Source organism: Lissotriton vulgaris, chromosome 6 (genome assembly GCF_964263255.1).
Source record: "Lissotriton vulgaris chromosome 6, aLisVul1.2, whole genome shotgun sequence".
NCBI classification, from domain to species: domain Eukaryota; kingdom Metazoa; phylum Chordata; class Amphibia; order Caudata; family Salamandridae; genus Lissotriton; species Lissotriton vulgaris.
This window is the reverse complement of record NC_141694.1, coordinates 727082695-727095833: the sequence shown is the minus strand read 5'-3', so window position 1 is coordinate 727095833 and position 13139 is coordinate 727082695. Positions and strand designations below refer to the sequence as shown.

Genomic DNA, 13139 nt, shown 5'->3' with positions numbered 1-13139 from the left:
CGCCGGATCTCTTTGTGGAAAACCTTATTTTGAACCATTTGAAACCCAAGGGCCTAAGTAATTTTTTTACAGTTGAACGGACACAAAGAGTCCCTGGAGGTAAGCCCAGGCCAGGGGTAAATCCCCGTCCTATGAGACCGAGATGTCATCCTTCAGACGGCCCGCACCACCGGCCCGTTGGCATTTGAGAATGCGTCCATTCTTTTCTTTCCGGATTTTACCCAGCTGGTACAGAAACAACGACAGGGGTTTTTGTCGGTCAAGCGGCGGCTGAGAGATAAGGGCGTCAAGTACGCTATGCTGTATCCGGTTCGCCTGCGGGTAGAGTACAGTGGTAAGGTGTGGTTCTTTGACAATCCTGAAGTGGCGATGGACTGGCTGGACAGCTCCCATGGACCGGAGTCTGGGACAGGTGATCCGGCTGAGGTCGATGAACAATGAGGCGGTGAACTGGTGCCCATGAGACCTTGACTTGAGTCTTATGCATCTTGAGGAGTTAATGGAGCGAATAATGGAACCCCCTGTTTAGAATTTTTTTGTCAGGTTACAGCATATGAGTAGTCACTAAGGGGGTGGGGGTATTGTTCGGGAGGGGGAGGGTGCGGCGGGCTTGTGGGTAGGCCCTCCTCTATTTACTACCTTTAGTTATTTTAGATTAGTTTGGGGTGACAGGCACACTGCTAGTTGGGGATGAGGCGTTTGTCACAGGCAGGGGTGCAGGGTGGGGGAAGGGGGTTTGTTTGGGATTGTGGTTTGTTGTGTTGTGTTTTTGTCTTTTTATTTTACACTGGGTGTCGACATCTGAAATTTCCTGGAAGGGTGATGTCCTCCTCTAGAGGGGTGGTTGGGATCTCCGCCCTGAGTTGGAATGTAAATGGACTGGGAGATAAGATCAAGAGGGGTATGGCTGGCCAGTTGATTCGGAGACACTCCCCAGATGTGGTGTTGCTGCAGGAAACTCACCTTATGGGAAAGCGATGCATGGCTCTTCACAGAGGGGGCTATAAGTTGGTCGCACACGCAGGTTTCACGACTGGATCGCTAGGGGTCGGGATTTTGATTAGGAATACTTTCCCGCTGGCCATACGGCTACCTGGATCGATAATCGGGGTAGATATGTTGGTATTTCGGGGATGTGGGAGGGAAGAACTGTAACCTTTATGTCTGTTTATGTTCCCCCGGCCCTTCAGTCTGACACATTTCAGGATCTGGGGATTTTTTTTTTTTTACGTTGCCTGTTGGGTTGTTGATTGTTGGTGGTGATTTTAATGCAGTCATGGATGGGATGGTTGATAGGTGCCCGGCTCGGGAGCTGTTGTCGTCCCGGAGGTGGTTGGCTGACTTTGTGGAAACTGTTGGTTTGATTGATGGTTGGAGGTTTAAAAACCCCGGTGAATCTCAATACACTCAAGTCTCGGCAGCGCACAAGTCCCTCTCCAGATTGGATTATGTACTGGTGCCTGCGGCTCAGGCTGCGTGGCTCCGGGAGGTGCGGCACTTGGCTAGGGGGATTTCGGATCACTCACCTATCGGGATTAGTTTGGATCTGGGCGGGCGTGATGTGACCAGGGTTGCTCCAATTAGTGCTTGGCGGTTCCAAGACCCGGCGCCTAGGAGGGAGATAGTGTGTGTGGCCGATAGATACTTTCAAGAGAATGTCGACTCTGTGGATTCCAAATGTTCCCTGTGGGAAGCGTATAAGACTGTCCTCCGGGGGGAACTGCTAGCGTACGTTCCCGGAAAGAAGAAAGAGGGGCGCGCTGAGGTGGACAGGGTGGAATCGGAGTTGTTTGCTCTGGAACGGGAGGTGTCCCTTGACTCCACGCCGGAGGGACTGCATCGCTTGCGTCTCCTTAAGGATGAATATCGGAGCTTGGCGCTTGGCCCGGGATAATGCGAGGTCACAGCTGGCAGATATCCAGAGTAGGGTGTATGAACACGGGGACAAGGCTGGGAAGTTGATTGCCTGGTTGGAGAAGGGGGATTGGGCGTCACGGTTGGTTCCGGTGCTGCACCGCGCTGTTTCGGACAAAATTACGAGTCCTCAGGAGATTGTGGAGGAGTTTGCTAGTTATTATAAGAAGGTGTACGCGGCCGAATGTAACTACTCAGAGGCCGAGAATGCGGATTTGATTCGAGATATTCCGATGCCCACTCTCTCGGATGAGGACAATGCATTCCTTGACTCTCTGCTAACTAACGATGAAGTGGGCTACCCTTTGAGCTCTACAAAGTGAACGCGAATAAGTTGGCTCCCTTCGTTAGAGACATATTTGAGGAAAGTAAGGAGAGGGGTCAACTCCCGGATGATCAGCGTGTAGCGAATATCATAGTCCTGCACAAGGAAAGCAGGCCGAAAACAGAGTGCTCTTCATACCTGCAGATCTCCTTGTTAAATGTCGATCCTAAAGTCTTGGCTAAACTGTTGGCGACCCCGCCTGTGAAGGTCATCACGCCACTAATTCACCCGGACCAGTCCGGATTTATGCCTCGCCGGAATACGGCGCTCAATCTCCGTAGGTTGCATGGGGTTCTGGGAGGAGCTTCACATATACATGAGCCGGAGGTTTTGTTGTCCTTGGATGCCACTATGGCATTTGACAGGGTGGAATGGCCATATCTTTTTGTTGTCCTGGGTAAGATGGGATTTGGCCCGGAGTTCGTGTCTTGGGTCCGCCTCTTGTATTCTGGCCCACTGGCCCGAATAGTTGTCAACAACCATAGGTCGGCTGACTTTGCGTTGGGAAGGGGCACCAGACAGGAATGTCCTCTTTCCCCGCTGTTATTCGCATTGGCACTCGAGCCGCTAGCGGCCTGGGCCCGTTGGGACAGGTCGATCAGGGGGCTCCGATGGACGTCTGAGTGGGAGGACAAGATATGGCTTTATGCGGATGATATTCTGTTGTATTTGACCTCCCCTCGAACTTTGTTGGTAGCATTTCTGGATGAGAAGAGCTGGAAGGTCTGTAAAGAAAAAATGCTAAGTCCACATAGTCCTCAGTGAGAGCTACACACTTGGATTGCACTGAACCAGACCCGAGTGGTCATTAGACACTAGGTGTACAGTAGAAATCCTATCAGCCCACCCACTTGGCGGAGCCTCGTCATGTAGGACGTCTGGAACCAAGTTGGTGTACCCGTGCCTAGATGAATTGGCTAGATATCACGCAATTATGGTTCACAAGATGGAAGTGTCCACGCCACTGGCGGTGCTGGTACAGTGCAGTGCAATGAAAAAAAAGGTGAGTGAGTGATGCTAAAATGACGGTCGAGGCAAAAAAAGTTCCTTTATTATTATTCACCTGGACGTCAGATTAAAAAGAGGTGCATGACAGTGTGACAAAATCACTGTCTACTTTGCTGTGTGGTTAATTAGGCCTAATGGTTCAGTGCAATCCAAGTGTGTAGCTCTCACTGAGGACTATGTGGACTTAGCATTTTTTCTTTACAGACCTTCCAGCTCTTCTTGTTCTTTATAGTTCCAATAGGGGTTCCTAGAGTCTGGACGGTCTCTAAATATATTCCCCTTGACCCTCCTTTAATAGTTGTTTTTCAGCATTTCTGGATGTCCTGGAGGTGCATGGTAGGTATTCTGGCTTCGCCATTAACTGGACAAAGTCGGTTCCTTTTGTTTTGAGTGGTGATCCCCCGGTAGTTCCTCCGGGATGTCCGGTCAGACAGGAAACGGTGGGCTTTAAATATCTAGGCGTCTTTATCTCCCTTGACCCTCGGAGTAGATACTCCAACAATTTGTTACCACCCCTCGCCCGGCTCCGAAGGGATGTGACCCGATGGAAGTCGCTCCCCATCTCCCTTCTTGGTCGTGCGATCCTGTTTAAGATGATGGCCCTTCCCCGTTTTTTGTACGCGCTCCAAAACTCACTGGACCCAGTTCCCCCGTCGTATTTCAGGGAGGTGGAGTCTCTTCAGAGACAGCTTCCCTGGGATGGTAGACCCCGAATTGCTTTCAAGAAATTGACGTTGCCGTGGTATGACTGGGGGATAGGTCTGCCGGATATCCGTAAGTATTACTTGGCGTCGCAGTTGGCAGCGGTTAACCACGCCATATATGGTTCACCGCTGGATCCCGGCTATGCTATAGATCGGGGTCAGGTTCCAGGCGGGGAGTTTAATAGAGCACTGTATGCTAGGCGCGGGCGTTTTCCCCTCGTGGGACCAACGGCGGTTGCAGTGCAGATCTGGCATGAGGCCAATCGCTCCCTCAAGTGGGAAGGGAAGATTACACTGGCTACACCCCTCTGGAACGCTGAGCGCCTGGGAAGCTTATGGAAGTCCAAGGGTTTTGATAAATGGGACCTCATTGAGATCTCCCGAGTAGGTGACATTTTGGGTAAGGATGGGGTCCTCCCGTTTGAAACGTTGCAGGAACAATATCAACTGCAAGGGAGCGAGAAGTTTCGCTACCTCCAGATTAGGCATGCGTTGCGGGCCGGGATTCCCGGGGACGTGACGCTCCCGGAGGCATCCCCGTTGGAGGATCGAGTGTTGGACGGGCATCTTCCAACAAAGACGATCTCCTTGATTTATAAAAAACTTGTTAATCATACGGAGGATCCCCTAGTGGTTCTTAGAGACCAATGGACTGTAGATGGATTGATCCTTGAGGATGAGGACTGGAGGGAGGCTGTGGCCTCACCAAGGGTCGTTGCGATTCCAATGAGACTTCGGCTGGTTCAATTGAAGATCCTTCACCGCTGCTATGTTACTGGCCCACGGATGGTGCGAATGGGCTTGGCGGAGAGTGTCGTGTGTAAGAGAGAATGTGGGGAGGCTGGAACGTTTTTCCATATCCTGTGGGACTGTGCTCTTCTGAGAGGGTATTGGTCCGCTAATCATGCCAAGGTGCAGGAGGTGTGGAGGGTGAGTTTTGAGTTGGAGGCGCGGCGGAGTCTCTTGAATGTCTGGGAGCCATCTGACCTCTCCTCCCATGGAAAGGTGTGGGCCACGTTGGCATGCGGGGTGGCTAAGCGTAATATCGCTCAACTGTGGGGGGCGACTCAACCCCCTACGATTGGGAAATGGATGGAAGATTTGGATTGGTGTATGTTTAGGGAACGGGCGGTGTATGTGGCCAGAGGGAGACCCAGGAAATGGGGCAAAATCTGGGGGCCTGGAATCAGTATAGGGGCGATATATGTGCTCCTCAAGAGTTGCCAGATGACCCGACACGGTCGGAAGATCCCTGAAACCATTGGTTGTTATCATAGCTGTACATCTTTGATCAGGAGGACGTCTCTATATGCAAAGTGAATTACAATGCAACCCAGTGTATTTATTGTATGTGTTTATGATTTATTTTTGTGTGCATTAATAAAAAGAAATAAAAAAACATCTAATAAGCCTGAGAGATTGTTCTTGATAGTTGCAAAATAGAGGTAGTTGCTCCCCTCTTAAAGAGAACAAGAGCAGACACAAATGGGCTGAGCGACTTTCTCCCAGTCGCAAACCTCTTCTTTTTAGCAAACATTTTAGAAAGCTGTGTAGCCTCACAGCTCAGTCAGTTCATCATGGATAACAGTCTGCTGGATGTATACCAAGCAGGCTGCAGCACAGAATCACCTATTCTACAAATAGTTGGTGATTCTCTTAGCATACTAGACACAGGTGACTCTCTTCTCCTTATCCTCGACCTCTCTGCAGCATTGAACATGGTAAACCATCCACCTTCCTGAACACTCTAAAAGATGAAAAGATGAAAGGGGCATAGAATGCACTCTTCTGGAACGATTATTATCTCTATCTCGCTATTGAACACCTCTCAGCTTACACACAAAGTACACCAAGGCCCTATCCTATGACCAACAATTGCCACCTATATATGGCACTCTTGGTTGCCGTGCTCAAGAAGTACAAAATATCATACTATTTTTACTCTGAAAGTACTCATCTCTTCATTTCAATTTCTTGCCAGATTACATCAGGTCCTTGGTGCACAATTTCAAAGAAATTCAGTCCTTGATTTCTCAACATCACCTTAAAATCAAGCCTGCGAGACTGTATTTCAACAAATCTGTCTGTCTCTACCCTTCTCACTCCTCAATTCATTTGCACAATGGATCAGCAACTGCACCTTTATAGAACATAACATAGAAATTGAAGTGTGTGCAGATCTCGTAGACTCTTAATAGCTAAAAATCTCAAACTAGAATCTCAGATAAAAGCCCTAGCTAAGAAAGCACATTACCATTTGAGACTAGTGAGAGTTATCGAAAACCTACTTCCCGAAGAAGACGTCAAACAAGTGAGCCAATTGCTCACACTATCAAGACTGGACTATTGCACCTCCCTTCTATATGGAATGGCCAAACTTCACAAGGCACCTCTCAAGGCAACATATCATACAGTGGCCTGGTTCATTTCTGGGGCCAGGAAATATGAGCACTTAACCTCCGCCAATCACTTTTACCACACTAAGGTGGCTGCGGTTGAAAGCAAGGAGGCAATTCAAGCTATCATTGACTACCTATAAAGCTGTCCACAAAGGCACCCTAAACTATCTGGCCCACAGTCTTAACATATCTGGCCGTCAACGCACTCTTCGAAGCCCACACACTCTATTGCTACAGAAAACCCGATCATTCAAGAAACAAAAATCTATGAAGCACCCCTGAGATCAAAAACTCATTACAGTCCTCAATGAGAAGTCTGACCTACTTAAAAGCCTCCAGAAAATAATTTAAGACCTTACTGTTGCAGTGCCACTTCCCCACACAATGGACTTCACAGTCCTTCATGTCTAAATTAAACTTTTCTAAAAGTATTATTGTACATTTGCTACCCCATCATTGTCCTCTCAACTTAAGCTCTTTAAAGAATATTTTACATTAGCAGATATTCTTGAAGTAATTTTAATGCAACCGCTGGTTTAGTAATGTGTGTGGGGCTCTTAGGCAGCTAGATAGGTCTGGTTTGCTCAGCGGAAAACTGCTAAATAAGCAGCCAGGGACTATTCAGGGTCTGAAAACAACTCCAGGCAAGAGATTTATATTAGGGGAGAAAAGAGGCGTTACATTCTAAAATATTTTCTGGATAGTTGTGATTTAGCAGCAATGAAGAACAGATATCAGGATTTGGCAAGCTTTCAATGTTTTCTTTTCCCTCTGTTGGGAAGTTCTAGTTGACCAGTAACCACTGGTTTCTTCTGGATCCGGTTGTGACAATGGGGCAGTTGGGCATTAAAGGCAGTGAATGAACTTCTCCTTTAATGAGCAATTTAGATCTCAGAGAGGAGCAGTGACGGAATGAAATCAGGAAATGTTTGAGGGCTTTCACCACTCCCAGCAGCACTGATGTTTTGTGGCCTTCAAGAACTGTGAAAGCTTTGCAGTTCCTTATTTTCCAGGATGGCTGTTGAAATTGGTAACTGTGAAATCTTTATGGCTTTGAGTAATAAATGCGCGTGCATGGCTGTAGAACATAGACTGTGTGTCTTTTGGTAACTCTGCTTACTTTAGCTCCAATAAATTGCTTTTAGTTTGATTGTGTGATCATCAAATGTACTACCAGCATGGGTATTGCCTCTCTTCGCCAATGCCCCTAAGAATAAATAATGTGTCTTTTTCCTGTGCTTGATTTGTTAAGTGTTGGACCTCGCTACATCTCTCACTTTTTAAAATTGTTTTGGTGAAAGAATAAAACCTCATCGCTCTTCATCACAAAGCTGAGAGAAATGTGTTTCTATCATCTGTGGAATCTAGTTGCTATCTTAAAGATAACTATTCTGAAGTTAGGCGATGTGATCCCAGAGTATGATATTGATATCTTTAACCTTCCCTGGATTTTAATACTTTTTGGTATGTTCTTTTATTGCAGGCGGCTACTACTCCCAGATTTACAAATCCACTTTGAATGGAAATCCTTTACGAATCATCAGCCTAAATACTGTCTTGTACTACAGTCCTAACAATGTGACCGTGAACATGACGGACCCAGGCAACCAGCTGGAATGGCTTGAGGACACTCTAGAATGCTCACGCCAAAAGATGGAAATGGTAATTCTTTTACGTTGTGGCTTATGATAGCACGTACGGTCACTAGTGGGCCTAGCATTGCTATAGATTTTCTGCAACAAAAGAGGCTTCTAACACACAAATTACAAAAGTACATTACACTGTCCTTGACTCTCTACGTTCAGTTTTTTTGCAAATAATTCTGCCATTGCATTGCTGTGCATGCGTGTTGTGGTATCTATTTTTCTGAGGGAGATATTGGGACCTATGTTGGTTCAAATGAAGGGGGTGACTTGAAGGAAGTCTAAGCTCTAGATTTAAAAAAAAAAAGACGCGCTTTGCAGCATCCAAAGAGGAGGCACTGTGTTGAGTGACAGGGATGGAGCAGGACAATGCCATATCTACCGAGAAATGGCTCTCTCCTCCCCTCTCACTAGTGCCGGGGCTAATTTCAGTTGTGGTGCTCCAGGCACACACCTTAGCGTCATAGCGTTAGGGTGCATGCCTGAGTCTAGCATAGGTTTTGTACAGGAAGGGTACCCTTCCTGTACAAAATACTGTCCCTAGACAAGTTTATACACTTGTTCCACTTTGTATGTGTGCTTCACAGTGCAGCACACATGCAAAGTAAAAAAAGAAAGGAGAAATGAAAATATTTCTCCTCTTAACGCCTTTTTTGAAGTGGCATTAACTTTTGGCTCTAAACACTGTCTACAATTGTTTGTAGATATGGTTTTGCATCAAAAGGCGCGGGTGGTTGCATGGGAACGCCCATGTACTACCCATGTAAAGCCCCCTTGGCGCTAAGTGACACGAAGCAGTGCTTTGCTCTGTTTTGTGTCACTTTTAGGGTCCTTTCCAGCACAAAACCAGTTTTGCACTGGAAAGTAAGTTAGAAAAACAACGTTTTGTGCTGGTTAGCGTCACTTTTTGACAGTAACCCAGCGTAAAATATTTGTAAATCTACCCGGAATGCCCTTGAAAGAGGGATATCTAATTCACCTTAACTTGATTGGCTGCAATAAGGGGCAAGGTTTCTCCTGTAATAAAGCCATTTGTTATAGGGGACGCGATTATTTCTTTTGTTTTGTACAATGGACACATTTGTGGTGTTGGGTTCTTCAGGCCTACATACTCCTACAAACTCGCTACACCATAAAACAGATGTTGGCACGGAAACTGAAAATGCAAAAGACAAGTTTATTAAGACCCCATGGGGTGGTGGTACATTCCTACAGCACCCTTCGGTAATGCAAGAAGTATTACACCGAACATCGGTGCGAGACATCTTTTATACAGTTTTACAGTAATAAAAAGAGTAGGCGGAGCACATTTGCTCGGTTTAAGTACATATAAGGTCATTTTTGGAACACAGCCAACTCATGGGAGGAGTTACAACACCACTGGTCAGTTTGAAAGGACATTCCTAAGTGATGACTGTCCACTAGTACAGAGGGTTTGACTACGCATGTGCAAGCTTGACCAGTACTAAAAATAGCCTTTTGCTGGGCAAGTTACATGGTCAGTGGTACAGAGAAAGGACAAAAGGGCATGCTGACCACGAGGCAGCACGTTCATTTAAAATGGACGCCAGTGTTTCTGAAAATGGCCTCCAAACACCATAGTCAAGATAAGGGGAAATTCGTGTAGCAAAGCTTAACGCTAACCCGATTACTGTCAAATTACGACAGACGACCCTTTTAGCGTTTAGCTGAAGCTACCTCATAGTGGACATAATCAGGATATTCATCATCAATATTTATCAACATAATGTTTGTTACTTCTCTATGAATCATTTGTTCATTCTTAACAATAGCTCGTTTGAAGGGAACACAAGCTGAAAGGCACATGGAACATAACATAGGGCCGCACTGAATACACAAACATAGAAAGAATAGTAACCCAATTATTATACATAAGATCGTTAACAGTTTCCAGCCCCAAGTACTAAGCAATAACCAAAACCAAACCGAAAGGGTCCAAGTGCCATTATCAGGATGTATCTCAGCAGCTATCTTGTGTAATTTAGAAATAGCATCATATACAGAGCGTGAATTATCTGGCACGTACACGCAGCAACTACTTCCGATAATGCGGCATGCACCCCCATGATCAGCTAACACTACGTCTAGAACCATTCAGTTCCTCAGTTAAGTTCCCTAAAGCAAAAACTGTCTCATTAGCAACAGCTTCTACAACACGTGTCAGTCGTCTAATTTTTCTACTATTTAGGGCAGCGCCAACAAATGAGAAGAGACCTAAATTAAAATTAAAATCAACATATTGCTGCAGAGAAGTATCGGTCTGATCAATATCGTCGAGGGCTAATGTTCTCTTCACTCTATTTAATATAAAATCATGATAGAGCACAAAATCATTATGGTACATAGGCGGGGCGATAAACACAGGAGGTAATACAAAGGATATATAACATGTTCATAACCATCCTATAGGGAGACGGTGATAACCTTTATTTCCACAGATAAAATAAGTATTTCGTGAAGCCACAAAGGTAATACCATTTGGAGTGTCAAAGGTGAGAGTAGTGTACATTCACTTCTTCCTACTGGGATTGTACCTTTATTACGGACACATAGATCTGCTTTTGTATCAATGATTGTAATCACATGAAGACTAGACATATTTACATTTCTTTGATTAGTATAAATTCGAGGCGAAGATACATTATCTGGTCGATATTCTTCCCATTCAAATTTAGTTCCTTCAGCTTGTGGATAACCATCTCGATCATTAAATCAGACTTTATTAAGTCGGAAAAGTAGTCCACCCTTTGTTGGCCATCTCAAAGTGAACAAAAGAGTGTACCAAGCATTACAGGAACCATTGTGAGAAAACGGGAGAGGAATAAGCGGAGTGCCTCCTTTCTTTTGATGTCCAGGCAACATTCCACATACCCAACAGTTCGAAGTGTTCGTCATATTATGGGTGTGATTCAGAATCTGGATGAAACTATTATTCAGATAAGTCTGTCTGTCGTTCTTCATGATAGGGCAAAGTGAAATGAAAATGTTCAGATGGAATTGGGGTAGTAGGCAATAAATGTTCTCTTGCCGGCACCAGTAGTTCTACCACCCATGCTATTACTGCTATCACCACAATTGTCATCACAAAAAGTACTGCACCAAGAATTCTCTTATTTCGCATCGTAGAAGACGCCATAGTTCAAAGTACAAATGTCTCAAAAAGTAAGCAACTAAAAAATAAAAATATGAGTGCTGAGCTCCGAGGCAGTCGTTGGTTTCTTCTCCGAGATTCAAGACGGGTGTCGCTACACTTGGCAGAACTGGTCCCCCCCCCTTGATATTCCCGGCTTCCGTTTCACAAACCTGGAGCGGTAACTCAACCAGTCTTGCACAAAACAACTGCTTCTCTTGGCCGTAGATTATATCTCTCTCTACCAGAGATGGTGTGGTCCGGGAAGGCTCCCTCTGATTCAGTAGACGTAACAGCTGGGCTCTTCTCCTCGTCCAATATGTCTCGATAATCAGACAGCACAGTTGGGCTCACCAGATCCGGAGAGACGCGACAACAATGAGTCGAATGCACCCATCGTTTCCTGTTAGTAACTCGCACAGCCGTTCGTGCCGCTAGTAGCACTTGCTCGGGGCCACGCCACCTCGGCTCCAAGCTGCTTGTTCTCTCAAAGGACCGGACCATTACATGGTCGCCGGGACAAAGATTGTGAGCCTCTCCAATGGAGTTGTCGGGGAGCGCTTCTCGAACCTGTTAGTGAATAGAAAGTAAATCATTTGTTAATCGTGCCAAATAATCGTTCATCATTATACAAGGCACATCATGTAACAATCGAGGCTTAGGAACTCCCCATATATTCATAGGCCTTCCAAACACCACCTCATAAAGTGTGAGGCCAGTTCCAGAATGGGGTACTGATCTAATAGATAGCAATGCCAAAGGCAGAGCATCCGGCCATTTCAAAGACGTGGATGCCACAATCTTTGCTAGCTTTAATTTCAAAGTAGCGTTGTACCTTTCCACCAGACCTGCTGACTGCGGATGAAATACAGCATGGAATTTTTGCTGAATTCCCAATCCCTTCATGACCTATTTCACAATTTTCCCAACAAAATGAGGACCATTATCGCTCCACAAAAATTTACAAACACCATAGCGCGGGAAGTACTCTTTGAGCAACACCTTGGCTGTTGTCAGTGCTGTATTATCCTTCGTGGGGAAGGCCTCAATCCATTTACTGAAAGCACACACCACCACTAAGACATACTTAAGGTTATTGCAACGCTCAAGCTGGATGTAATCCATTTGTAGCACTTCAAATGGTGCAGTAGGTGGAACAAACCCTCCTTTCAGAGTATACGTCCCTTTAGCAGGATTGTGCTGCAAGCATATCAGACAGGTCTGCACTACTCTTTTGGCCGTATTGGCAATCTCAGGATGCTCCCAGACTCGCGTAAGCAATCTAGTAATTGCGAGAGCTCCAACATGTGCCAATCCATGTTGTCATTTGAACCATTGCTTGCAAGTAAGCTGCAGGCAATTTCCATCTCTCCATATCTTTGCTTCTCCAACACCCCTCATCGTCCAACACTCCCTCCGTTGCCCAAGTTGCGAGTTCTGCTTCAGACGCTGATTTCTGAATGTCTAGTATCTCCTCTCTAGCATCATGCCATCGCTCAGCCTGTGATTTCACTACATACATTGATCTGATCGGGTCCAGGTTGGATTACTCTAACATTCTCTACCTGGGCCTGCCAGAGTATTTGCTGCAGCGGCTCCAAGTAGTGCAGAACGCTGCTGCGAGAGCAATCTTTGGACTAAATAGACGGGCCAGTGCATCGGGCCTGTTGAAAACCTTGCATTGGCTCCCTATCCGGAAACGGATCGCCTTCAAGGCTCTGACTCTGGCCTATAAAGCTCTCCACGCGGTGGGAGCAAAGTATCTTCAAAAGAGACTGGTCTTCTATCAGCCGACCCGATCTTTGAGGTCGGAATCCCTGTTTTTGGCGGTTGTCCCGCGTGTGAAGAGAGCTCGCCTGGGAGGCCGCTCTTTTGGACTACTGGCGCCACAGTTGTGGAACTCTCTGCCGGTCACTCTGCGGGGAGCTACCAGCCTACTAGCTTTCAGAAAAGGCCTTAAAACCTGGCTGTTTACCCAGTAGCCTGTTTTTCCTG

General features: G+C 46.1%; 1 protein-coding gene across 1 annotated transcript in view; it reads left to right on the top strand.

Annotated features, from left to right (window-relative positions):
- Positions 1 to 13139, top strand: part of SMPDL3A (sphingomyelin phosphodiesterase acid like 3A) — a 201189-nt gene that overhangs the window by 99575 nt on the left and 88475 nt on the right. The window contains exon 5 of the mRNA XM_086926715.1: positions 7834 to 8012. Coding sequence (XP_086782841.1) covers positions 7834 to 8012 — 179 coding nt within the window. The remainder of the gene's footprint in view (positions 1 to 7833; positions 8013 to 13139) is intronic.